We start from the raw sequence: 25,634 nt of genomic DNA on the forward strand, positions 1-25,634 counted from the left end.
TAAAGGAGCAGTGGGACTGTAGGGGGGCTCAGCTCTTTATATGCTGCCTCCCTACCCCCCAAAAAACAGCTCACTGGGTTGTAACCCCTCTGGGGTGGGGGTTATTATGGTAGGGGCTACGTAAACAGAAAAGGGAGGTAGTCAACATCTACCCCTGCTCTTGCTGTGCGCGCCCCCCCCCCCCCCCCAAAAAAAACCAACACACCCGTTGTGACCCCTGTGCCCCCTCCCTGAGCCCTGTTCCCCCCCCCAGGCACAGAGACAGCACAGAGCTTTCTGTAGAGATCGATAGATATTTATATAAATATTTGGGGCTGTACAAGTGGGGGGTGTGCAGGGTGGTGGTGGTGGGGACAGGTCACAGGCCGGGGGGGGCTGTGGGCCGGGGGGGCCCCTCGCCGCTGCCTGAGTGGTCCAGCTCTGCGCTGTCGCAGTCAGAGTCCTCAGAGACCTGGGGGTGGGGTGGACAGGCATAAATGGGGGGGGGGGTTAAACATCTTCAGGGTCTCCCCCTGCCCCACAGCTGGTCCTGGGGGTGTTGGGGACCCCCACCTCTGCAGGGCAGAGACCTGAGGAGCCCCCTCTCCATGGCCTCTAATGTTTGGGGGATCCCCACCCCATGGTATCTGTCCTGGGGGGGGGCCTGGGGGACCCTGCCCAGCGATTTAGGAGACCCCTCCCTCCCCACAGTACTTCATCCTGGGGGACACCGGGGACCCCCCCCCCCCCCCCCCGAGATACCTGGGGTATGTCCTGGGGAGCCCTTGAGACCACCTGCCCATGATGTCCACCCTTGGTGGGGGGCCCTGGGATATCACCCCCCTCCCCCAGTACTTGGTTCTGGGGGGCTCTGGGGACCCCGTTCCCCATCGCACCTGGTCCTGCCTTCCTCAGTGGGTCCCCCCCCTCCCCATAGAGGAGGACTCCCCTCTCCTTCCCCTTGCTAACCCCGTCCTGGGGGGCTCAGGGGACCCCCTACCCCATAGTGCCTAGCTCTGGGGGACCCTAGGGACCCCCACCCAATGGCACCCATCTCTGGGAGACCCCTTTCCCCTGACTAACCCCATCCTGGGGGACCTTGAGGACCCCCACCCCATAGTTCCAACCCTTAGGGACCCCCACGCAATGGCACCCATCTCTGGGAGGCCCCTTTCCTCTAGCCCCATCTTGGGGGACTTTGAGGACCCCCACCCCGTAGTTCCAGCCCTGGGGGGCCCTTAGGGACCCCTCACCCCATGCTGTCACCCATCCCTGGGGGACTGTGGGTGCTCCCTGGCACCCACCCCGGGGTTGGGGCATCACCTTGGGGCTGAGCCCCCCATGACGGCGGCCGGGACCCTCGGGGGGTGCGGCGGCATCCAGGGGGATCTCGGAGCCCTGGGAGAGCAGGTCCTCGGAGCGGTCGTCGGGCCGCTCGTCCGTGTTGGTGCTGCCCACGTCGGGGGTGGCACTGTGCGAGGGCTCGCTCGTGTGCCCCTCGTCCCCCGTCCCCGTCCGAGAAGTTCTCCGAGCTGAAGGTCGACAGCGACTGGCGCTTGCTCATGCCCGGGGGCCACCTGGGGAGGAAGGGGTGTTGGGAGCGGTGAGGACCCCCATGTCCGGGCACCCACAGACCCCCCTGCACCTACCCCAGGTGCCTGAGCACCCACAGACCCCCAAACGCACCCGGGGAGGCGGGGGTGTCAGCACCCACCTCTGCCGCAGTGGCAGCTCCACCTCGCTGTCCACTTCACCCTCCTCTTCCTCTGATGAGACCCCCCGCTTCTGGTGGAGGGGCGGGGAGGGGCGTTGGGGTCCTCCTGCTGCCTCTCAGGAGGGATCCGGGGGTCCTCACCCCCCACCACCACCCCAGGAAGGACCCACGGGTCTTGGCCCCCTCCTGCCCCCCCAGGAGAGACCCAGAGGTCTTGGCCCCCCTCCCCCCAGGAGGGAGCCAGGGGTCCTGAAACCCCCCGAGGATGGACCCAGGGGTCCTGACACCGCCCCCCCCCCCCCCCCCCCCCCCCCCCCCCCCCTCCAGGATGGACCCAAGGGTCCTGATCCCTCCTTTGCAGGAGGGACCCCCCCCTCCAACCCCTCCCCAGAAGGGATCCATCCCACTTCCCCCTGCTGGGATGGACCTGGGGGTCCTGCCCCCTCCCCAGCCCCCCAGGGAAGGGACCCAGGTGTCGGGGGCTCTCACCTGCCCACGGGTGACAGCCGCGCGGTACAGCAGTGCTGCGGGGGTGAGGTGCTGCCCGGCCCCCCACTTTCCCCCCCCGGCCGGCCCCCGCTCTCCCGCTCAGGCTCACCCGGCACGGGGGGCTGCGGTGGGGGGGACCCTTGGGAACCTGTTGCCACCCTCAGGTCCTGCATCAGGTACCGTGGCTGGGGGGGCACCCACAGCCTCCAGGGTACCCCCAAGGAGATCGGGGCCGGTGGTGGTTGGAGGGGGGCCGGCGAGCCCCCGGGGGGGTCCAGCCTCGGGGCCTGGCTCCCCGCAGCCCCCCCGGGGTCCCGCTTTGCGATGGCGGCCCTTGGCCCGGCGGCTGCGCCCGGGCGAGGGGGGGGCCCTTGGGACACCCCCGGCAGGGCCACCTGTGCCATGGCCGCATCCAGCTTGGGCAGCAGCACCTCCGGCTTCAGGATGTCGGGTCTTGGGGGGGGGAGGGACAGACAAGGGGAAGGGCTGCGGATGGGGACCCAGGCGTCTGCCAGCCCCTAGGACACCCCCCAGCCAGCCAGGAGGGACCCTCATGTCTAGATCCCACCCCTCCAAGGGACACCCCCCCAGCCAGCCAGGAGGGACCCTCATGTCTAGATCCCACCCCTCCAAGGGACACCAGCATCTGCACCCCCAGACCCACCTCCCCAAAGACCCCAGGGATCTGCACCCGCAGAGCATCCCCCCCGCAAAAGGACCCCAGCATCCACACGCCAGCCCCTCTCCCCAAAGACCCCAGGCACCCAAGCCCCCAGAACCCCCCGCAAAAGGACCCAGGTGTCCGGGCTCCCAGCCCCACCAGGACCCCCATGTCTCCAGACACACCCCCAACCCTGAGGGACCCCCATGTCCATGCTCCCCCCAACCCAAAGCACCCAGGCACCTGACCCGCCAGCCCCCCCACCCAAAGGACCCAGAGTCCACCCCCCATCCCGTCCCAGGCGTCCGGCCGCACCGCTTGCCGTGGGGTGAAAGCTTCTGGGGGACGTTGCGTTTCTTGATGAGGGTCTCGACGGCGTTGCCGTGCAGGAGCCCCCGTGGTGCCCGCGGCTTGAAGAGCCCAGGGTAGCGCTTCTCCAGTGCCTGCTCCCGCCTGCCATGGGCCACGCGTGGGCACCCACCCCCGGGGAGGCAGCGTGGGGTGGGGTGGCCATGGCCTTGGGCTAGTGGCCATGGGGTAACGGCTGGCCATGGGTTCAGGGAAGCCACAGGGTGGGTATAGGGGTGCTCATGGCCATGGAGTAGGTATCAGGTTGGCCATGGCCATGAGGTGGCTATAGGGTTGGTCACAGCCACGGGGTAGATACAGCGTTGGCCATGGCCATGGGGTGCTATTGGTTTGGCCGTGGCCATGGTGTGGCTGTAGGGTTGGTCACGGCCATGGGGTGGCTGTAAGGTTGGCCATGGCCATGGGTGGGTGTAGTGTTGACCATGGCAATGGGGCGGCCATGGGATGGGCAGAGGGGGTGCTGGTGGGTGCGAGGGGTGCTGGTGGGTGCTGGAAGGGCCCCCTCACCTGAGCAGCTCTTTCTCCTTGAGCTCCAGCTGCAGCATGAGGGCGCTGAGCTCCATGTAGAGGTTGTTGGCGCGCTCCAGCTTGCGCTCGTAGTGTTCCCGGATGTCCAGCGCGTGCCTAGCGCCCAGGGCACGCGTGGTGTCAGCACACGCGTCCCATGGCACCCACCACACAAAGTGACAGGGACCCAACAGCTCTCCCTGCGCCACGGCACCCTCCGATACCCCCAGCCCCTCGCCCCTCTACGCGCCCCTGATGCCCACAGTGTCCCCAGCATTCCGTGTTCCCAGCGTCCCCGTGTCCCGCGGACGGGCCCCACCGGAGCTCCTCGCGCCGGCGGTTGATGAGCTCCTCCTCCAGCCGGTGCAGACATGTCCCCTCCGACTTGATCTTCTCAAAGTGCAGCTTCACCTCCTCCCGCCACTCCGCCTGTGGTATGTGGGCACTGGCTACCACGGGCACCGGCTACCGTGGCCACCGGGCACCCCGGGCACCGGCTACCGTGGGCACTGGGCACTGGCTACCACGGGCACTGGCTACCGTGGGCATGGGGCACCCTGGGCACCAGTTATTGCGGACACTGGGCACTCCAGGTACTGGGCACCAGCTATCCTGGGCATGGGGCACTCCCGCCACCAGCTACCACGGGCACCAGGCACCCGGGGCACCGGCTGCCATGGGCACTGGGCACCCTGGGCACCAGTTACCCCAGGCACTGGGCACCACCTACTCTGGGCACGGGGCACCCTGGGCACAAGATACCCCAGGCACCAGGTACCCTGGGCACTGCATGACCTGGCTGCAGCTACTCGAGGCACTGGGATACACTGGGCATGGCTACCACGAGCACTGGGATATACCGGGCATCCTGGGCACCAGCTGCTGTGGGCATCAGTTGTCCCTGCAGCAGCCCTCACAGTCCCTGGGATTTGCAGCAGGTCTCCTGCAGGGTTTGGGGGTCCCGGGGTGCCGGCGGTCCCAGGGTGCTGGGGTCCTGGGGTGCTGGTACCTGGGATTTGAAGTAGGTCTCCTGCGGGGTGGAGAGGACATCGGCAGAGGCGATGTCGAGGTGCAGCAGGATCTGCCGGAAGGACGGCCGGTTCCGGGGCTTGCTGTTCCTGGGGGGAGTGCCAGGGTGCTGGGTGCGGGTGGGGGGGTGCCTGGGTGCTGGGGGGGGGGAGCTATGGGGGTGTTGAGGCTTTGGGGGACCACAGAGAAGGGTGCACAGGCCACATGGGGTGCAGCTTGGCATGGGGTGGCCCTGGGCACACCCCTAGGGTGGGGGTACCACTGTGACCAGGGTCCCCCCTGCGCTGCCCGCGTTGGGGTGCCAACGGCAGGTCCCTCATGGTGGTCCCCACAGTGGGGTGCCCATGGTGGGGTCCTCCATGGCATGACGCATCCATGGCATGGGTGCCCATGGTATGTCCCCAAGGGAGGTGTCCCCATAGTGGGCTGTCCCCGTGCTGTGCTGTCCCCATGGCAGTGTGCCCCATGGTGGGGTGTCCCCACAGACGCACTCACCAGCACTGGCGCAGCAGCACCTTGAAGCCGTCGGGGCAGCCGGAGGGGACGGGCAGGTGGAGGCTGTTGCTGCCCACCCCCCAGATGATGGCCGATGAGTCCACGTCCTTGTAGGGGATCTCACCCGTCAGCAGCTCCCACAGCACCACCCCGAAGGACCTGGGGGCACCAGCACCCATGGCCCCTGTCACTCCCAGCGTCCTCCCACTGTCCCCTCATCCCCCTTGCCCTGTGTCCCCTCCCTGCCTCTGCCCATGCTGGTGTCCCCTCTGTCCCCTGCTGCTCCTGTGGTCCCTGATGTCCCCTGTCCCTGCAACATCCCTCCCAGTATCCCAAATGTCCCCATCCCTGGTCCCCTGTAGTGCTCCTGAGGCCTCACATGTCCCTGATGTCCCCGCAGTGTCTCCCGTTCCTATTGTCCCCAGTGCCTCCTGTGCCCCCCAGTGTCCCCACTGCCTCCCAAAGCCCCGTGTGTTGCTGTGTCCCCAGTGCCACCACAGCTCCTTGGTGTCCCCAAGGTCCCCATGTCCCCAAGGTCCCTGTGTCCTCACCAGATGTCAACTTTCTCGGAGACAGGCTCGTTGCGGATGACCTCGGGTGCCATCCAGGCCACGGTGCCAGCAAAGGACATCTTGGTACTCTTGTCAATGAGCTCCTTGGAGGTGCCAAAGTCCGAGATCTTCACCACGTCGTCGTAGGTGATGAGCATGCTGGGGGGCACCTGCTCAGTGCCACGCCAGCACCACACCAATGACACACGATTGACACTGGCATGACACCGACATGGGCACGCAACTGCTATGAGCATCACCAGGTCATGGGCAAGCCACCACCATGGGCACAACACCATCGCAGATGTGGCACCACCACAGCACCAACATGGACGTGGCACCACTGCGGGCACGGCACTGTCATGGGCATGTGAATGCCATGAGCATGGTCCTGTTGTGGCATGCCACCACCGTGGACACAGCACTGCCACGGTCAAGCAATTGCCATGGGCACGGAACTACCACAGGCATGGCACTGCCGTGGACACACAACTATCATGGGCAAGCAACCAGCACAGTCACTGCACTGCCACAGACACATCAATGCTGTGAACGTGTCACTGCCATAGACACACAGCCACCGCAGCCATGGCACTGCTACGGGCATGCAACTGCCATGGACATGGCACCACCATGGGCACAGGGCACCAGCAAGGACATGCCACCACCATGGACATGTCACCACCATGGACACGGCACCGCCACAAGCATGCGACCATCACTGGCATGCAGCCACCGAGGACAAGACACCACCACAGGCATGGCACTGCCACAATCATGCAACTGCCACATGCATGTCCCCACCACAGGCATGCCATCACCAGGGTCACCCACCCCAGCACCCATGGGTGCTGTCCGAGCCCCCAGCCCTCCTCACTTGGGTGACTTGAGGTCGCGGTGGATGATCTTGTGGAGGTGCAGGTAGTTCATGCCGCCGGCGATGCCCATGGACCAGTCGACGAGGAGGGAGGGGGTGACCTTGCGCCCGGCGCGCAGCACCTCGTAGAGCTGGCCCTGGGCGCAGAACTCCATGATGATGCAGTAGCAGGGTGCCTGGGTGCACACACCCCTGCGGGCACAGCGGCACCCTCAGCACCTGCTGCCCAGCACCACCAGGGCACCTGGCAGCACCCAGCACCACCAGGGCACCCTTCTTCTCCAGGGCACTCATCTGCATGGGTATCTGCCAGCACCCACCAGTGCTGGGGCACCCACCTGCACCCAAGCCCCCCCATTGGCACTAGGAGCACCCATCTGCACCGTGGGCACCCCCTCTGCACCCAGACTCCCAGTAGCACTGGGATACTGGGGCACCCATCTGCACCCACCTTGCCCTGCCCCGAGAGTGCCCTGCCTGTGACAGAGCTGTCCCATGTGTGGCCGTCCCCTGTGCCACACGTGGGACACGCTGGTGTGCCCCGTGCCCATGCTGTGCCCTGCCCACCAAGGTCCATGCCATGCTGGTGCTCCCCATGCACACGCTGTGTTGGTGCCCCGTGCCCATGTCATGTCCATGACCTCTGTGCCCATGCCCCTGCCATGTCCATGCCAAGTTTGTGTCCATGCCCACACCACGTTCATGCTCATGCCCCTGCCGTGTCCATGTCATGTTTGTGTCCATGCCCCTTGCCTGTGGCACGTCCATACCTCATGCTGTGGCTCACGCCCAGGCCGTGTCATGCCCTGTGCCCATGGTGTCCTCCATGGCCACGCCACATGCCATGCCCTCTGCCCATGGCGCATCCATGGCCCATGCTGCGTTCATGCCCATTGCCATGCACATGCCTCCATCCCTCACGCCCACGGCATGCCCGTGTCTATGCCCCATGCCCATGGCATGTTCACACTCCGCCTCACACCCGTGCTGTGTCTGTGCTCTGTGCCCACATGCCCCGTGCCCATGGCTTGTCCGTGCCATGTCCATGCCGTGTGCCCATGACCATGGCTTGCCCATGCCACATACACAGTCCATGACCATGCCCCATGCCACGTGCATGCTGTCCCCATGCCTTGTACCCGCGGTGTCCCCATACCCCTGCCCACACCCCACGCCGGTGCCAGCAGCACCCGTGCTCACTTGAAGGTGATGATGTTGGGGTGCTTGAGCTTGCGCAGGTGCTTGATGTCAGTCTCCTTGAGGTCCCGCACCTTCTTCACAGCCACCTCCTCACCATGGAAGCGGCCCAGGAAGACGGCACCCTGCGCCCCACTGCCCACCCACTGAAGGTCCAGGATCTCCTCGAATGGCACCTCCCAGGGGTCTGCGGGCACTCACACCCATGGCACCCAGGCACCAGCACCCCTGGGGCACCCACGGCCATGGTACCCACACACCAGCATCCTTGGTGCACCCACGGCCGTGGTACCCACACCCCGGCACCCCTGGGGCACCCACATGCTGGCACAGCCTGGGTGCAGGCCCCCCCCTTGGCACCCTCAGCCCAGCCCTACGGCTCCCACCCCACCGCACTGCACCCTCTGCACCCCAGCACCCCAATCCCTGTCCCATAGCATCCTCCCTCGCTCCCCCCTGACCCCGCAGCACCCACGCTGCACCCCCTCACCTTCCTGGGGGTGCTTGTGCTCGGCGGCGTAGGCTTTGCCGATCATGGTCCAGACGGGCTTGAGGCAGCCAAAAAGCCCCTCCAGGAACCCCCCCCCCAGCCTGGCACCCGCAGGTGGGCGGCCTCGGCGGCCAGGGGTCCCGCACCCTCGGGCCCCAGGTCAGGGTGCCGGGGGGGCCCGCGGCGGGGCCAGGCCTCGGCGGGGGCGGCAGGGGCGGCGGGGGCGGCGGGCAGCACGTCGCGCAGCACGCACTGTGTAGGGGTCAGCTCCTGCTCCGGGGTCCCATCCGAGGCCAGCGCCAGCGAGGGCGAGGGCGTCCGCGTCTCGTGCAGGCAGGCCATGGCGGGGGCCCCCCCGCGCCCCTCCGCTGCCCCCTGGCCTGCGGGAGGGGCTGTCAGTGGGATTGGGGGTGCAGCCCCCCCCCCCCCTCCTTGCACCCATAGGCACCCCCGTGCAGCCGCCTGCGCCCTTCGTGCCTCTGTGCAGCTCTGCCGGTGCCCCTCCCTGCATGCACAGGCACCCCTTGGCACGCGTGTGCACCTCTGTGCACCCCATGTGCAGCCCCACACACGTGTGCACCTCCTTGCACCCATGGGCACCCCTTTACATGCACCTGCACCCCCTTTGCACTCCTGTGTACAGCCCACGTGTGTGTGCATCCCCAGCACATATCAGCACCCCCTTGCACCTGGATGCTCCCGTAAACACACGTGCACCCCCTTACACACACGTGCACTCCCTTACACACACGTGCACCCCCTTACACACACGTGCACTCCCTTACACCCCCATGTGCAGCCCTATGCCCATGGGCACCTCTTGCAGGCACGTGTAGCCCCTTGCACACGTGTGTGTACCCCTACAAGTGTATGCACCCCCCTCTCCTGATGCCACACTGTGTGTGCACCCCTAGTTTAGGCATGCATGCCCCCTTGCACACGCGCACCCCTCCTCACACCCCGCATGCACCCCTACGCTTGTGCGCCCCGCTTGGCTGGGAGGAGGGCTGGAAGAGGCCCTCCATAATGCACAGAGGGCACACGAGCGTGCAAGAGGAGGTATGAGTGTGCAAGAGGGTGTATGAGCAGGTAAAGGTGTGCCCAAGTGTGCAGGAGTGTGCAGGAGCGTTCAGGCATGCGCACAAGCACGCAGGAGCGTGCAGGAGCGTGCAAGAGCACGCAGGGGCCTGCACGAGCTTGCAGAAGTGTGCACAAGCGTGCAAGGCCACACACGGCGAGCAAACGTGACAGGGGAAACTGAGGCAGGGCTGGTGGGGGACCCAGGTGGCCGGGGGTGGGTCAGACTCGATCCAGCTCCCCGGAAAATTGGGGGGGGGGTGGGGGGTGGGGTGTAGAGTTGCCATGGCAACAGTGGAACCGGCAGATGAGGTCATCACTAAAATTAGGTGTGTGGGGGGGTGTGAGTCACCGCGGGGGGGCGTGGGCGGGGCTTACTGTCACCCCCGAGGGACCCAGCCGTCCGGGGCCGGGGGAGGGGGGGGGGGACACAGGCGACAAGACGCCCCGCCCCTCCAGGTGTCGTGTCCCCCCCGTGGTGACATCACGTCACGCGGTGACGTCATCCCGGTAAGGGATGCAGCCTCCTCCCCGCCGCACCCCCCCGGCAGCTCCGCACGGGGAAACTGAGGCACAAGTGGGGAACCAGCATCCCGGGGGGGGCGGGTGTGTGGGTGTGGGTGTATCTGTCACGACATGCGACAGCCCTGGCCCCATGTCGTGACAGCGCGGAGCTGGAGGAGGGAAGTGGGGAAGAGAGCGCCCCCACCGACATGGCATGTCGGGACATGGCGCCCTGTCGCGACAAGGAGAAGGGTGGGGGGGAGCGGGACGGGCTGCGAGGGGCTCACGCCTGTGCGTGGGGGGCACACACGTGTGCAAGCGGCTGCACAGGCCTGTGACAGGCGCACACCCACGGAGCAGGGCACACGTGTGTGCACAGGGCTGCGCACGCCGCAAGGGTGCACACGTGTGTGCAAGGCAATGCAGGTGCCGGGGAGGGCACAGGTGTGCAGGGGCGCAGACATGCGTGCAAGGGGTGCACACACATGCAGGGTTGCACATGCAGGTGCGAGGGCATGCACAGACACGTGAGGGTGCTCACGCGTGTGCAAGGTGGTGCAGGTGTGTGTTAGGGGTGCACAGGTATGCACACATGCATGCAAGGGGTGCACACACATGCACGGGTGTGCACAGCAGGTGCAAGGGGTGGGCACTCTTGTGTGCAGCGGGTGCACACGTGCATGCAAGGCGGTGCACAAGAGTGCAAGGGCCGCACATCCATGCAGGGGGGCATGCATGCCTGCGGGCGTTGCACGCGCGTGTGCAAGCACGTCTGCAACGGAGGTGTCATACGTGTGCACGGAGCTGTTCACGCGTGTGCAAAAGCAGCTCACGCATGCGGGGGGGCACGCGCGTGTGCAAGAGGCCGCTGGTGTCCCTGGGCCCCCCTTCGCCCGCCCGCGCCTCCGGGGAGGGGGAAGGGGAGGGCGCGGCCCCCCCCGGGCCCTGTGAGGCGGGGGAGGGGAGGGGGCGCGGCGGGGGGAGGGGAGCACGGGACACCCCTTCCAACCCTCCATCCCGGCCGCATCCCTGGTCCTACCCCCCCACACCGCCGTGCCCCCCCCCCCGGCCTCCCCGCCGCTGCCCGCGGCCCCGCGCCGGTACCTGGGGGGGTGCGGGCCCCTCGGCCGGGGGTGCCGGTGGTGCCGGGGTGATGTCGGCGGTGCCGGGGGTGCCGGGGCCGGGGCTGGGCCCGGCGGGGCCGGGGCGCGGGCGGGCGGGGCCGGTACCGGGGCCGGGGCCGCGGTCAGGGCGAGCGGCGCGGAACGGCCCCGCCCGGCGCTCGGCGCGGCCCCGCCCCGCCCGCCCCGCCCCGGCCCGGCCCCGGCAACCGGGGACCCCCGGCACCGCCGGCATCACCCGGGCACCACCGGCACCCCAGCACCGGCACCACCGGCACCACCGGCACCGGTACCACCGGCACCCCGGCACCGGCAACCGGGGACCCCCGGCACCGGCACCACCGGCATCCGTACCCCCGGCATCAGCACCGGCACCCCCCCAGCACCGGCACTCCTGGCACCGGCAACCGGGGACCCCCCAGCACCGGGACCGCCCGGCACCGGCACCCCCGCTGGCACCGGGGCCCCCCAGCTTCGGGACCCCCCTGGCTTCGGGGACCCATCAGCTCTGACGAGCACCAGGACCTCCCATGGGCCACCAGCACCGGGAACTGGGACCCCCCCCAGTGTCCCCAGGAGCTCCCAACACCAGGACTAGGACCCCCCCGGTATCCCCTGCTGGCCCCAGCATCACACCAGGGCCCCAGTGCAATTCCAGTGCTTCCAGTCTGCCTGTGCCTCTGTCCCCAGTGCTCCCAGTCTGCGTGCGGTTTTGTTCCCAGTGCTCCCAGTTTGCTTCCAGTGCTTCTAGTTCAGGCATCTCTGTCCCCAGGGCTCCCAGTATGGGTGTCCTACTGTCCCCACAGCTCCTTCCCTGTCCCTGTCACACTTTGACCATCCCAGCGGGTCCCAGTCTGACCATTGTCACCGCTGGCCTGTCCCCATCACTGCCCGCCCTCCCCCGTCTGTCCCCACCACATTGTCCCTGTCCCCATCCGCCCCCTGTCGTCATCCCACATTGTCTGTCCCCATCCATCCCAGTCCCACCCAGACTGTCCCTGTCCCATTCTCCCAGTCCCTGTTGTCCCCACTCTATCCATCCCTGTCCAGCCCTGCCTGTCTCCATTGTCCCCAGCCATTGACCCCTGTCCCTCTCCGTCCCATGCTGTCCGTCTGTCCCTGTCCCACCATTGTCCCCATCTGTTGTCCCTTTGTCCATCCATATCCCATCCTGTCCATCCCTGTCCCACCTTGTCCGTCTGTCCCTGTCCCACTCCATTGTCCCCCACTGTCCCCATCCACTGTCCCTTGTCCCTCTGTCCCACGCTGTCTGTCCCTGTCCATCTGTCCCCATGCCACCCTGCCTGTCCCCATTGTCCCCATCCATCATGCCCTGCCCACCCCTGTCCGTCTGTCCCCATTCACTGACCCTTGTCAGTCCCTGTCTCCCCCCATTGTCTCTATCCTGTCTGTCCATTCCCATCCCACCCCATTGTCCCCACTGTCCCTTGTCCATTTCTGTCCCTGCCACCCCCTCCTTTCCCCGTCCAGATTGGGGAAACTGAGGCAGGCCTCCCTCCCCCGACATGGCTCCGCCTCCCGTGTCCTCCACCTTCCCAGCGGTCCCTGCCGCGGGGGATTCTGGGACGCGTAGTCCCAGAATCCCCCTCGGCACCAAGTTCCCATCGTGCCCCGCGCCGGCGCGCAGCGGCCGCCCCCTGGCGGCGCGGGCGGCGCGGCGGCGGGACGGAGCGCGGCGGGGATGAGCGAGGAGGGGGCGGGCGGCGGGGCCAGGCGGAGCGGCGGCTTCCCCAGGTACCGGACCCACCCCGCCCCCCGCCATCCGGGATAGACCCCCAAACCCGGGATCCCCCCGTCCATACCGGTTCTTAATGGGGAGGGGTGGGCTGGGGCCTACACCGGGCCCAGCCCTCAGGCACCGGGCCTGTGTGAGGGGGCTTCAGCCTGGGGCGGGGGGCTCCGGGCTTGTCCCCGTGTCCCCAGGCTGCGTGGGGGGGCTCCGGGCCTGTTCCTGTATCCCCAGGCTGCGTGGGGTGGCTCTGGGCCTGTCCCCAGGCTGGGGCGGGGGGCTCCGGGCTTGTCCCCGTGTCCCCAGGCTGCGTGGGGGGGCTCCGGGCCTGTTCCTGTATTCCCAGGCTGCGTGGGGGGGCTCTGGGCCTGTCCCCAGGCTGGGGCGGGGGGCTCTGGGCCTGTCTCCATCCCCGTGTCCCCAGGCTGCGTGGGGGGGCTCTGGACCTGTTCCCAAGTCCCCAGGCTGCGTTGAGGGGGCTCCATCCCTGTCCCCGTGTCCCCATGCTCCATGGGGGCTCCATCCTTGTCCCTGTGTCCCCATGCCGTGCGGCGATGCCACCCCTCTCCCCACATCCCTATGCGCCATGGCCGTGTCAGCCTCTCCCACCACCTCGCTACCCCCAGCCTGTACCCCTGCTGTCCCCGCTGACCCTTGCGTGGGCTGGTGACAGCCCTGTCCCCAGCCTGGAGCAGATGCTGGCCGCCAACCCCGGGAAGACGCCCATCAGCCTGCTGCAGGAATATGGCACGCGCATAGGCAAGACTCCCGGCTACGACCTCCTGAAGGCCGAGGGACAAGCCCACCAACCCAACTTCACCTTCCGTGTCACTGTTGGGGACATCAGCTGCACTGGTGGGTCCCCGACACCCTCGGAGTGGGGGGATGGCCTGGAGAGGGTGGCCTGGATCTGACTTGCTTGGGATGTGGCAGGGCGGATGGCGAGGACATGGGGATTGTCCCCAGGATGGTGGGGATGTGCTGGGGGAATCACCTTGGATCCCGATGCTTGGGACACTTGGGTGGTCCCATGGGGCCCCAAAAAGTGGGTTGTGGTGGGGGATAGCTTTTGGATCCTGATGCTTGGGACACGCAGAGATCTCTTGGGGCCCCAAAAAAGTGGATCCTGGGGGGAAGATCGGCTGGGACTGTGATATCTGGGACATTCAGGGATCCTCTGGGACCCCAAAAAGTGGGTTGTGGTGGGACATCATCTCAGACCCCCATGCCTGGGACACCCAGGGATCTCCTGGGACCCCAAAAAGTGGGTCATAGTGAGGGATTGCCCTGTACCCCAATGCCTGGGACATATGGAGATCCCATGGAACCCCAAAAAGTGTGTTTGGTGGGGGATCCCCTGGGACCGTTATGTCTGGGACACTCAGAGATCCCTTGAGACCCCAAAAAAGTGGGTTCTGGGGGGGATTGTCTCAGATCCTGACGCCTGGGATGCTCGGGGACCCACCCTGGCACCCTGCTGCTGGGGTTATGGCAGAGGGATCCCCCAGGACCACCCCCCAGCAGCCCTAATCACAGCCTGTGGTCTGCGAGGGGTCTGGGGGGGCCCCAGGTGTCCCCCCCCTCCTCACTCAGCCAGTGTCTCCCCCAGGGCAGGGGCCCAGCAAGAAGGCGGCAAAGCACAAAGCAGCCGAGGTGGCCCTGAAGCTGCTCAAAGGGGGGGACATGCTGGAGCCCACCGCCCCCGAGGAGCCCAGGTGAGGGGACACGGGGTCCCCAGGGTGTTGGGGGGTCAGGGTGGGGTTCAGGATACAGTGCGGGATGGGCTTGGAGGGAACTGGGGGGTGTCTGGGGGGGTGACGGGTTCCCAGGAGAGGGCGCTGAGTGTGTTGAGGTGCTGGGGGGAGTGTGGGGTGCTCTGGGGTGCTGGGATGCCCAGGCAGTCTGGGGATACCCAGGGGCTTGGGAGTACCCCAGGCGTGCTGAGCACCCAGCGCCGGGGGAGTTGGGGGGGGATCTGTGGGGGGGTTCAAGGCATCCAGGGGAGTTTGGGGTTACCCAGGGTGACTGGGGATTCTGGGGCAGCTTGGGCATTCCAAGGGATCTGGGGGGGTTGGGGGTTCCTGGGTAGGCATTGAGGGTACCCAGGCAGGTCTGGAGGTGTGTGGTGGGCGTTTGCAGGTGTCTTAGGGGAGCCAAGGGAATTGGTGGTGTGTGTGGGGGAATAACAGGGGGTCTCTGGGGGGTCGCAATGGAATTGGGGGTGCCTGGCAGGATTTGGGGGGCTGGGGGCCCCAAGGAGTGCCGGGGAGAGGGTGCTGGGGGGGGCCGGCTCAGGCGTTAACGTCTCACCTTTTATCCCCAAGCTCTCCTTTCCCCCCAGAGCCCCCGGTTGAGCTCGGCCCCACGGCCGCCCCCCTGGCACCTGTCGTGCCCCCACCCTCGCCCAGGTAATGGAGTGGGGGGCCAGGTGCCGGGGCTGGGCAGAGTGGGGGCACAGTCTGTCCCCCCCCCGGCTCCCGGCACCCTCTGACACCTCTTTGCTTCCCCAGTGCGGGGGTCCTGGCTTGGCGGGGCTTAGAGCTGCCTCCCGCCGTGCCCCCCTCATGCTGTGCCTGTCTGCCCCACGCAGGGGCACCCCCCTGGAGATGAAGACGCCCGTGTCCCCCCCCCAGTCGGAGTGTAACCCCGTGGGGGCTTTGCAGGTGGGTGACACCATAGGTGGGGACAAGAGGGGACATACCCCCCTCCAGCTTGGGGGCTGACCCCATTTTGGTATTGAAGAGCCTGTTTTGGGGATGCTAATCTCTGTCTGGGGGGGCCCATGCCCCTTTGGGGGTGACCTTACTCATCCTGGGGGTGGCAGTGACCTTTGGGGGCTGCCTCTGCCTGGCCAGGGGGGCTCTTGTCCATTCTGGGGACAGTTATCCCTGTTTTGGGGAGAGTAGACCCATTTTGGGGCTGGCTATCCCTGTTTCAGGGCTGGTTATCCCTATTTTGGGGATGGTAGATGCATTTTGGGGACGATTGTCCCCGTTTGGGGGACAGTTATACCCATTTTGGGTATATATAACAGGATGGAAACACCTGTTTTGGGGATGGCAGACACATTTTAGGGACAGTTATCCCAACTTCAGGGATGGTTATTCCCATTTTTAGGGCAGCAGACCCATTTTGGGGCTGGCCCTGCCCATTTTGGGGCTGGCAGCTCATTTCTGGGGGCAGCTGTCCCCGTTTCTGGGAGGGGGGATCTGTGGCCCTGCCCTCCCTGGACCCCCACATTTGCGTCCCCCTCCCAGGAGCTGGTGGTGCAGAAGGGCTGGCGCCTGCCCGAGTACACGGTGACGCAGGAGTCGGGGCCGGCGCATCGCAAGGAGTTCACCATGACCTGCCGCGTGGAGCGCTTCGTGGAGATCGGTAGGGGGCTGGGGCACCCCCTGGGTGCGTGGGGGGACACGACGGGGTGCCAGGCTCACCGTGGTGTCCCTTGTCCCCTCCCCGCAGGCAGCGGCACCTCCAAGAAGCTGGCGAAGCGCAACGCGGCCGCCAAGATGCTGGTGCGGATCCACAATGTCCCCATGGAGCCGCGGGAGGGCAGCGAGGCCGAGGTGGAGGAGGACCAGTTCTCCATGGTACCCCGCAGCCGGCAAGGGGTTAATGGGGGACACGGGCACCCCGAGGCCACCCCGGGCGGGTTAATGGGGACATGGCTACCCCGAGGGGTCAGTGGGGGATACTGGCACCTCTGTAACCCCTATTTTGGGGCTTCTGGACCCCCAGTGATCAAAGTCCGGTGGCAGTAGGGCAAGGGCTCGCCCAAGGGTGACCTAGGGGGGACCCTCTGGATTTGGGGTCCCTGGGTGGCTGTGAGTGTTCCCCATGGAGGGTCCCTGAACTGGAGGGGGGTCCCACAGTTTCCAAGCCCCCGTGTCCCCTAGGAAGACACTGAGGGGGTGTGTGTCCCAACAGCCCCCACATGGGGGTCCCTGAGCCATCTTGTCCCCAAGGGGGTCCCCGTGTGGGGGGTCCTGGCAGTGTCAGAGCTGCTGTGTCCCCACAGAGGGTCCCCACAGAGGGTCCCTGTGGTTCCTGAGCCGCTGTCCCTCAGGGGTGTCGCTGCACAGGGGTCGTGGTGCTCCCCAAGCCCCCATGGGTGTCCTTGTGTCGGGGTCCCTGCAGTTCCCATGTCCCCGCTTGGGGGTCCAGAGGTTCCCTGAGCCCCCGTGTCCGTTGGGTGTCCCTGTGTGCAACTCTGGGTGGTCCCTGAGCCCCTCACATCCCTGGAGGGGGGGTCCGGATGGTCCCTGTGTCCCCACTGGGGGTCTGGCGGGTCCCCAAGTGCCCTGTCCCCGCAGGCGTGCCCCAGGCTGGAGGGGCTGCGGGGCCGAGCGCCTGGCTGCACCTGGGACTCCCTGCGCAACTCAGCGGGCGAGAAGATCGTGCAGCTGCGGAGCCACCCGCTGGCACCCATGGGCGCAGGGGCCTGCGCCCTCCTGCAGGAGCTCTCCGAGGAGCAGAGCTTCGCCATCAGCTACCTTGACATCGGTGAGTGCCCCCTGCCCTGGCACCCCCCTGCCCTGGCACCCCCCCAGCCCCATGTGTGCCCCGGCTCACGCTCGGGGGTGTCGTGGGGCGTTTGGGGGGGCTCTGTGGTGACGGTGGCTCATCCCTGTGTGTCCCCCCCTGCCGCCCCAGATGCGTTGAGCCTCAGTGGGTTGCACCAGTGCCTGGTGGAGCTGTCGACACAGCCGGCCACCGTGTGCCACGGTGCGGCCCCCTCCCGCGACGGTGCCCCGCTCCCAGGCTGCCCGCAACGCCCTCCAGTACCTCCGCATCATGGCGGGGGGCAAGTGAGCCCCCCACCCACACCTGGACAGACCCACGGACACTCTGAGGGACCCACAGACGAACCCCTGGATTCACTGACGGACGTGCAGAGCTCTGGATGGATGCTGGGACCTACTGGTGGACACCCAGACCCACCCATGGACACCCAGACCCCCCCCGGCCCCAGTGATGCACCCTGTGGGCCCCTGGACCTGCTGACAGACAGATGGACAGATGTGGCCCCCCAGCATGGAGCCCGGACAGACCTCAGGGCTGGGGGCACCCTCCGTCCTGGCCCCCCCGGGGCGAGGAGGGTCCCCGGGTGCCAACCAGCCCCTGGGAATAAAGCTGGGGGGTTTGTAAACTCCCCGCGTTGGTGTCTCTTTGCGGGGGGGGGGGTGGGGGGTGGGGGGCACAGGGGGCAGGTGTGGAGTGTTGGGGGGCAGAAAGGTGGGAGGTTCCCCCCCTCCATCCCCCAGAAGCAAAAGCAGAGCGAGCGTTCAGGGGTGAGAGGCACCAGTTTATTGGGTGGCAGATGGAGCCGCGGACCGATGGACGGACGGACGGACGGACGGCTTTCTAGACAGACGGCTGCGGGACAGACGGACGGAGCTCAGCGGCGGCGGCCGAAGCGCTGTGGCGTTGCCATGGTCCAGAACGGGGCAGCCGGGGGGTCCCAGCTGCGGGGGCTGAGCCGGGCCTGGGCCCCCCCCTGCCCCAACCTGCAGTGGGGACACGGCACTGCTGGCACCCGCCGGCCGGCCGGCCGGGGATGGATGGACGGATGAAGATGCAGATGCTTGGATGGATGGGGCCGGACAGGTGCGGACAGATGGGGACAGAGGGACAAAAGGGGACAGAGGGATGGAAGAAGATGGACAGACGGACAGGGACAGGTACGATGGGGATGGGCAGGGACGGGGCCGGGCAGGGACAGGCAGCGGGGCAGACGGGGGGGGGGGGGGGGCGGGGGGACAGTCGGGGGCAGTGGGACGGACAGGGACACGCGTACGGAGAAGTTCAGGGACAGACACCAAGGGGGACCCCCCCCCCCGGCCCCCCCGCTGGTGCCCTCAAACCACGCGGGTCCCCCCCAGCCGCGGGGTCCCCCCCGGGGTCCCCCCGGTGTCCCCCCACCCCCCGTCCCGCTCACCTCTGCGGCTGGAGGGGCCCGGGGCTGCGGCCGGGCCGCTGCAGGGAGCGGAGCAGTGCGCCCAGGACGGCGGCGGGGGGCGGCCCCGGGGGGGCGGCGGCGGCCTGTGGAGGGGGAGAACGCGGGGGGGTCACGGCAGCCCCGGCCTCCACAAAGCCGGCCCCCGCCTCCCCGAGAAGCCCGAACCCCCGGTCGGGGCTCACCGGGCCGGTACCGGGGCTGGGGCAGCAGCGGGCGGCGCGCAGGGTCCCCGCCAGCAGCAGCAGCAGCAGCAGCCGCGGCCCCGCCATGGCCCCCCCCGCCAGCGCCCCCCGCCGCCGCCTCTTATGGCCGGGCCGGGCCGCCGCGGGGGTCCCGGGGGAGCGGGGGATGGCGGGGATCAGTCCTGGCCCCGCCGCCGCCGCTAATGAAACCCATTTACCAGCCGCGACAGCCGCCCCCGGGGACGGAGGGAGGGAGGGAGGGAGGGGGGGGGGCGGCCCCGCCCGGGACCCCCCCAGCCCGTCCCACCGGAGCTGCCCGCGTCACCGGAGCGAGACCCCCACCCGTCCCCGGTACCCTCCGCCCTGTCCCGGGACCCCCCAGAACCGGGCCCCCTGCCCCGCATCGGCCCCGTTCCCGGGCCAGGCCCCCCGGGGCGAGGGCCCCCTCCCCGCCCCGTCCTCAGGACACCCGGCCCCCGCCGCGGCTCGTTGCCGCCACCCTGTGGCCGCGCTGCGCTCCTGCAGCCCCGACGGGGCGGCCCCGGCTCCGCCAGCCCTGGCCCGGGTTTTAAGGGCTCCCTCCGACCCAAAACCAGCTGAAATCGCCCCAAACGCTCGCCCCGAGGGTGGGGCCTGGACCACTGCGGCGGCGTCGTGGCCCCCCAAGCAGCCTCACCTGCTGTGCCACCCAGGTGGGTGACAGCCCACGGTGTCCCCAGCAGGTCTGAGGGCCAGATGGTGTCACCCAGGTGATGGCTGAGGGTTGTCACAGCCAGTGCTGCCACCCCCTGCCCTGTGACACCCACCCTGTGACCCCCAGGCAGGTGACGGCCAAGAGTGTCGCTCAGGACAGGTGACACCAGCGTTGTCCCCAGCCGAGCCAGTGCCAGGGCCCCTGTGAAGCAGAGGGCGGCAGCCACCAGCTCCTGGGTAATATTTTAATGTTATATTTGCAGCATAAATAAAAGGCACATTACATGTTTGGTACGACACGGCCGAGGTGGGGGGCTGGGACGTGTCCCCCCGCGTCCCCAGGCCCCCGCGGGGGCTGTGAGGACCCGCTCACAGGAGCCCGTGCGGAGGGGGGGGTCCCTCGGGGCCCGGGGGGGGCCGCAGGAAGGGGTTACAGCTAGAAAACCATTTCGTTGCATAAGGAGCTGCGCATCCATTCAGGAAGTTGATATATGTCTATATAGGTCTGTATATACTCATAGATAAGTATTTATTTATTTTTTTTTATAGATACTACACCCTCGTGGTTATGCTTTTGGGGGGGTTTCCTTTTTCTTGGCTTCTTCCATTATTGATCGTCAAAGCTCACCGTACAAAGCAGCTGGGACACACACACTCACACACAATCCAGGATGCTCCTCCCGTGTCCCCAGGGACTGTCACATCCCTGTCACCTCCTGGGCTCGTTTTGGGCCAGGAGAGCATCACCGCTGCCGCAGCCCACGCACGCATGGAACTGGGGGGGAGAACCAAACTGAAACGGGTCCGCAAGTCCAAAAATGACAAATCTGCTGGCTGAGCCATCGAAATCCAGAACCAAGGAGCCAGTCTGGGGGGAAAAAGGAGGCACCCCCACCCCCACCCCCCGCCCCCTCAATCCTGAGGGATTTGGAGGTTGCTGAGATCTTCTTCTCCCCTGGAGGAGTGGAGGGAGAGGAGGGAGTGCTCCCCTCCATCAGGAGCCCTCCCAGGGGTCAGCATTGCCCCAGGACACGTTTTTCAGCCGTTTGTTTCTATTCAACATTACAGCGAAGCCGGATCGATAAAGCCCTGACTCCCAGTGGCCGATGCCACCGTTCGGGCTCTCCCTGCCTCGATCACAAGCTGAACGCGACATTTAGACCCCGTACAGCTTCTCCACACTTGCGCCAGGAGCCCCAGGATCACTCTCCCCCATTAACTGGAGGGATGGAGCTCCCTGGCGCTCCACGCAGGGCTACCGGGTGGGCTTTGTGGGAAGCCACAGGACTGACACCGGCACCCACCAGGGTTTCGGTCAAGGCACTGAGGCCCGAGGGCTGGCAGAGCAAAGTGCAGGTGCCCGGCAAGCTGCCGAGCGGAGCGGCCTGGTGGCTGCCATCCCCTGAGAGCCTCTGAAAGCAGGAGAAATCAGCCTAGAGCAGAAATCGAGGGGTTTTGACCCAGACAAAGGCGTCTGCAAAGTTTTCAAGTGAGAATGGAGCCAGCATAGGAAGACGAAAAAGCCACCTTCACCCTCGCCCATCCTCACGGGTCTGGGGGGAACCCTGCATCACCGACCTGCCAGAAAGTCCGTCTTCCCAAACAGAACACCCCTGACCGCCACCAAAAACCAGAGCACATCCTCCACAGCTACTGCCACGCCGGCCTAGAGAAGCCGCCTCCAAAGAAGTGATGACGTGGGGCAGAAACCCAGCAGCCGCTGGGCTCCTCGGAGCTGCCTGGAGGGCTCCCCAGGGCTCCCCAGAGCGGCACGGGCAGCTTGGCTCTGAGAGGTGACCACATCAACCCTGGCTTTTAACCACAACTGGCAGCCCGATGCATCCACACGTGGCCGCTCCATCAGCGTGGAGGTGCTGGAAAAAGCACTGGTGGGAAGATGCGCTCCCTATGTACCCTCCTCTCTGGGGAGCCCAGAAACGAGTCACCTCTTCAAAACCAAACCTGTCCCTCCCGGTGGAGAAGTGACAACCACCCCGTGACATTCAGCTCCTTCTGAGGTTTAAGGCTGGCCCAGCATCAGCTCTGACGGGCACATTCTGCGACCTCAACACGGGACAGACCTCACCCACCTGCTCCACAGTGATGTTTACAGCTTGTGACATCCATCCATCCACCAGGGTGGGACCAGAGAACTCCCCCGCTGCCCGAGGCTGGCTGGGGCAGAGGTGCCAGCTAAGGGCCATGCTGAGGTTTTGGCTACCTTCCTCACCGCTGGCTCAGCCTGCTCGGGCTGGGTGAATTCCTGCTCCACCTCTGCCCCTGCAAGCAGGGACGCTGGTAGCAAGAGACACGGGGACCTGAAATCTGCTCCGGCACCTGCTTTTGCAGCAGCGGTGCCGGTATCAAATGCTGCTGGTGTAAAACATACCCGAAGGGGACAAGAGAAAGCTGCAACCCTGTAGATTAAAAAAAATAAAATGTTAGGGTATGGTCGAACACTTGTTCCCTGATTATTGCTGCCCAGGTTTGGAGCTTTACAACTGCGTTTTCATGGGTTTGCAGATTTTTGAAGGCACTAAGCACTCACAAGTGGAGGGGAGCTGAGACAGGGAGATGCTGGAATGGGGGCAGCACCGACGGCATCAAGAGCACCGAGGCACGGGGGGATGGGGAGAAAAAGCCGCTGTGTCCCCCACTCGCTACTGGCTGAACTGATGCCTGGTGGGGTGATGAGGTTTCAAGGGTCGGGGCAGGGAAAGTCTTTTTGCAGGATGCAGACACGTCGTGGGCTGGCGGGGCGACCTCGGGTCTCCGAGCACACAACATCGGGTTACTTTCAGTCACCAGGGGCAAAAACTAAGGGTCGGGGAAGCTGCTGCGTTTGATGCCAACGCTGCCATGCGTGTCTCTGTCCCAGAGCTGCTGCCTCTCCAATGTCACCTTCCGCTCCTTCCTCCCACCCTGCCCACAAAGCCCCCGGCTCCTTGCCTTGCCTCATCCACCAGACCCTGACGCCAGGAAGCAAACAAGGAACCAGTGGTGGGGTCAGCCCAGTTCCTCCCTTCTCTTCTTTCTGCAAACACGTTTCCTCGACAGTCGGGTTTCTGCAGAGCCGAACCCTTGGCGAGCCTAGGAGGAGCTGGTGTGCTGCATTCGGAGCTGCCGGAGGCACCACCGCTGTCGCGGCTCCTGGCTCCCAGCTCCTGGCCACCGAGGGATGGGACCCGACAGCTGCCAAGCCATGAAGCAAATATGTTTACAACACATTTTTGTCATTCCTGCTATTCCCGGTCAAAGAAAGCAAGCGAGACACTTGTTTCCAAGCCCCCTGACGCAAACTGAGCAGCTCTGACGACGACAGCAAACCCTCTGCTGCAAGACAGGTCATTTTTATGACCATGCGAAGGTGCGTGGGGGTTTCTGCCATCCCCCCTCGCTGCGCTACAACCTGTATCCAGCAGCAGCTCCAAGAGAGGAAGCCGAGCTGGCTGGGCTGGATCTTGTACCTCCTTCAAACCCTCTGCCCCCCCAAAAAGCTCCTGACCCTCCGCTGTGCCTCACCTGGCTGAAATCCCTGTTCGTCCAGGTCGCACATCTTTAAGACACGCCAAAACCCCGTGTCCCTCTTGTCACAGCCCGCTCTCGCGGCAGGAGCACCCCCCGTGTTGGCACAGCAAGAGCTAAAAGATCTGAACACGCAGACTCTGCAGAAGCAGCTTTACAGAAACAAAAGGCGGGTCTGGGGGGGCTACGCAGGACCTGAGGGGCAAACTGCCGAGGCCGAAGTGCCCCCCGTTACGCACAGGACTCCTCCGGAGCCGCCCAAGAGAAATGAGGGAAGCACACGAGCAGCACCGCCACGAGCAGCACCGCACCAAGACAAACCAAACCCAGGAACGCCGTGGCCGATACTGCTGAGAAGTCAAGGAAAACCTGAAAAGGAGGAGAGGGGGAGAGGACAGATCCCATCGACCGAAAAAACCAAACCGCCGGACTTCCCCATCTAACGGGATCCGGTTTCTTTGCTTTGGGTTTTGCTGTCCCTGGAAACCTCCCAAGTCTGGGTAAGCCAAATGAAATGACTTCGACAAACAAACTTGGCTCAAAAGTGGCGAGTGCAACCTGAGGGGGTGAGAGCTTGGGTGAGGGGGGGCGTCCCGAGGAGGAGAGGAAGGCCAAGGGCCGAGGCAGCTCCCGGGGCTGTGACGAGGTTCCTTCCAAGACCCGAACGTTCACAGAGCCCCTTCCTGCTCCCTCCTATTTCCAAACTATCGACTCCAACCACCCGCCCAGGGCCAGCGGCAGCCTCGGGATGCACACACAGACACACACGCATGCTGCGCCCGCCCAGCAAGAAAACGGACCCGATTTCAAGCGCCTTTCAATGTCAAGGCCGGGTTTTTAACCTGTCCTATGAAACTGGAAGCTCTGCGAATCCTTTGTTTGCCCTGGCTGGGAAGCAACAGGCGCTCCACCACCCAGAGCAGGAGCTAATCACAAGAAGAGGTACAAGATCAGCGAGCAGACACACTCCTTTGTGCTCCCTCCCCTTGGAACAGGCAACTAATTCATAATATTTAAGGCCACCATTATTAAGGTCATCAAGGTTATGTGTAAAGGAGGTGATCCTTGGAAATGGAGGGATTTGTTTGCTAAGATGGACAGTGAGGTTGGGAGCAGATGATGAATCCTGGGACTCAGATTATTCCTGCCTGGTGGGCTGGCTCGTCCTCTCCTGTGCCTCCTGGAGCACCTTTGCACCAGCCCCAGCAGACACAGGTCAGCACCCATTTACTGTAAGGAAGACTGAGCGCAGCCCCTCTGCTGTACAACAGACGGTACCTTTTCCCCAGTGACCCCAGCATCCCACTACGAGTGCGGCACGTCAACGGCTGCAGATCCCAGTGCAGCACAAGCGACAAGGAACACATGTACCCCCCAGCCCCGTGTCCCCCTCTCCCTCTCGGTGGGCACACAGCGATGTACAGTGCCTACACTGCCACGGTGGCCAGAATCTGTCGCTGGTGTCTTGGGAGTGAGTGGACGACAAGACTAACCTCGATCGCTTTAACCTCGGAGCTCAAGGAGGCTTCTTGTGCGAAGGTGCAATGTTTCAGGTAGCTAGAGCAGAGGGGGGAGCAGATGCCTGGAAGCAGCATGCTGTTAAAAATAAAATACATTGACAGCACGACTAAATGTCACAGCCTCCCAAGAGCTATGTTTTCCTTTGCCGAGAGTGGAGGAGGAGGGAGGGGTGGGGACTTGGAAGAGTGAAAGCGCCAAGGGGATCCACCAAGCATGGAGGTTTAGTGTTAATGTAACTGATACCTGAAAGCGAACCTTTCAAGGTGCTTTTCAAAGAGGCTCTGTCTGTTGGGGCGACTCTGCGAGTTGACGGATCGTCAACCCAAGGATGGAGAAGAGCGCTCAACCCGCGGCTGCCCCGCGGGGACAGGGCTGGCAGGGCAGCGGCGGGGGCCAGGATCTGTACAGGCTATGCAGTGTAAGAAGCGCCATAGCTGCCCTTAGCTCACTTGGAAAAAAAAAAAAAAAAAAAAAAGAAATAAAAATCCTTATCGGCCCCCACTCGTCAGGGACGTGGTTATGGTCGGTTTCTCCGGCTGGGAGTTCGCGGTTAGCTCCGTGTCACATGCACAGGCTGTGACATCATCTGCCAGCAGACTGCGACTGTGGAGCCATGATGACGTGTGAGGGAATCGGCATGCTCAGTTCTGTCCTTTGGCTCGCCATCTGCGTGAGCACTGAGGTGGCAACCGCTTCCGCAGCCGAGCGGACGCTGAGCCCGTTGGGGGAGGCCGTCACGGAGCTGTGCTGGATGACGGGAGCAGGGGAGCCGGTGGGCTCGGAGCTCTCCTTCGGGCTTTCTGCTTGACCAGAGAAGAAGGGGATGGGGTGGGGGAAACAGAAAAAAGAAGAAACCAAGGTTAGAGAGAGGCTGTGCACGTTGCTGCCAGTGTGAGCAGCAGGGCGATGTGCTGGGAGGCTGCTGCTGCCTCAGCGGGGGCAGA

General features: G+C 65.4%; 4 protein-coding genes and 1 long non-coding RNA gene across 16 annotated transcripts in view; 2 read left to right on the top strand and 3 right to left on the bottom strand.

The window, feature by feature from the left end:
• Positions 1-287: 287 nt before the first annotated feature.
• Positions 288-11,221, bottom strand: MAP3K12 (mitogen-activated protein kinase kinase kinase 12). Its single transcript, XM_055697266.1, is given in 19 exon segments — positions 288-451; positions 1,303-1,485; positions 1,487-1,556; positions 1,694-1,764; positions 2,183-2,257; positions 2,260-2,337; positions 2,339-2,563; positions 2,566-2,635; positions 3,159-3,296; positions 3,720-3,836; positions 4,039-4,148; positions 4,729-4,837; positions 5,244-5,402; positions 5,795-5,953; positions 6,672-6,863; positions 7,872-8,055; positions 8,359-8,464; positions 8,467-8,738; positions 11,044-11,221. Coding segments are annotated over 18 exon segments (2,373 nt in total). The 5' UTR covers positions 8,701-8,738; positions 11,044-11,221; the 3' UTR covers positions 288-358.
• Positions 11,222-12,704: 1,483 nt separating this feature from the next.
• TARBP2 (TARBP2 subunit of RISC loading complex) lies at positions 12,705-17,753 on the top strand. Its single transcript, XM_055697196.1, is given in 10 exon segments — positions 12,705-12,815; positions 13,484-13,665; positions 14,420-14,525; positions 15,135-15,218; positions 15,401-15,473; positions 16,068-16,185; positions 16,273-16,400; positions 17,124-17,313; positions 17,464-17,561; positions 17,563-17,753. Coding segments are annotated over 10 exon segments (1,092 nt in total). The 5' UTR covers positions 12,705-12,762; the 3' UTR covers positions 17,623-17,753.
• A 455-nt stretch (positions 17,754-18,208) lies between these two features.
• On the bottom strand, positions 18,209-19,333 carry NPFF (neuropeptide FF-amide peptide precursor). The gene is made up of 2 exons (XM_055696912.1): positions 18,749-19,333; positions 18,209-18,317 (listed from the first exon to the last, which is right to left on the bottom strand). The coding sequence occupies exons 1-2, from the start codon at positions 19,036-19,038 to the stop codon at positions 18,209-18,211; spliced, it is 399 nt and encodes a 132-aa protein (XP_055552887.1). The 5' UTR covers positions 19,039-19,333.
• LOC129734245 (uncharacterized) lies at positions 18,311-20,326 on the top strand. Of its 2 annotated transcripts, none has more exons than XR_008729918.1 (3): positions 18,311-18,491; positions 19,772-19,881; positions 20,194-20,326. It is a non-coding gene; the product is annotated as an uncharacterized LOC129734245 (long non-coding RNA). The 2 variants fall into 2 exon arrangements; XR_008729919.1 differs by having other exon boundaries at positions 18,311-18,417.
• Positions 19,876-25,634, bottom strand: part of LOC102056311 (cyclic AMP-dependent transcription factor ATF-7) — a 69,730-nt gene continuing 63,971 nt past the window's right edge. For 9 of the 11 annotated variants that reach the window (XM_055696902.1, XM_055696904.1, XM_055696906.1 and 6 more), the window contains one exon: positions 19,876-25,493. In XM_055696902.1, the coding sequence (XP_055552877.1) occupies positions 25,273-25,493 (221 nt within the window). In that variant the 3' untranslated portion in view covers positions 19,876-25,272. The remainder of the gene's footprint in view (positions 25,494-25,634) is intronic. The other 2 variants (XM_055696908.1, XM_055696907.1) reach the window with 1 other exon arrangement.

This window comes from Falco cherrug, chromosome 19, assembly GCF_023634085.1.
Source record: "Falco cherrug isolate bFalChe1 chromosome 19, bFalChe1.pri, whole genome shotgun sequence".
Taxonomy (NCBI): domain Eukaryota; kingdom Metazoa; phylum Chordata; class Aves; order Falconiformes; family Falconidae; genus Falco; species Falco cherrug.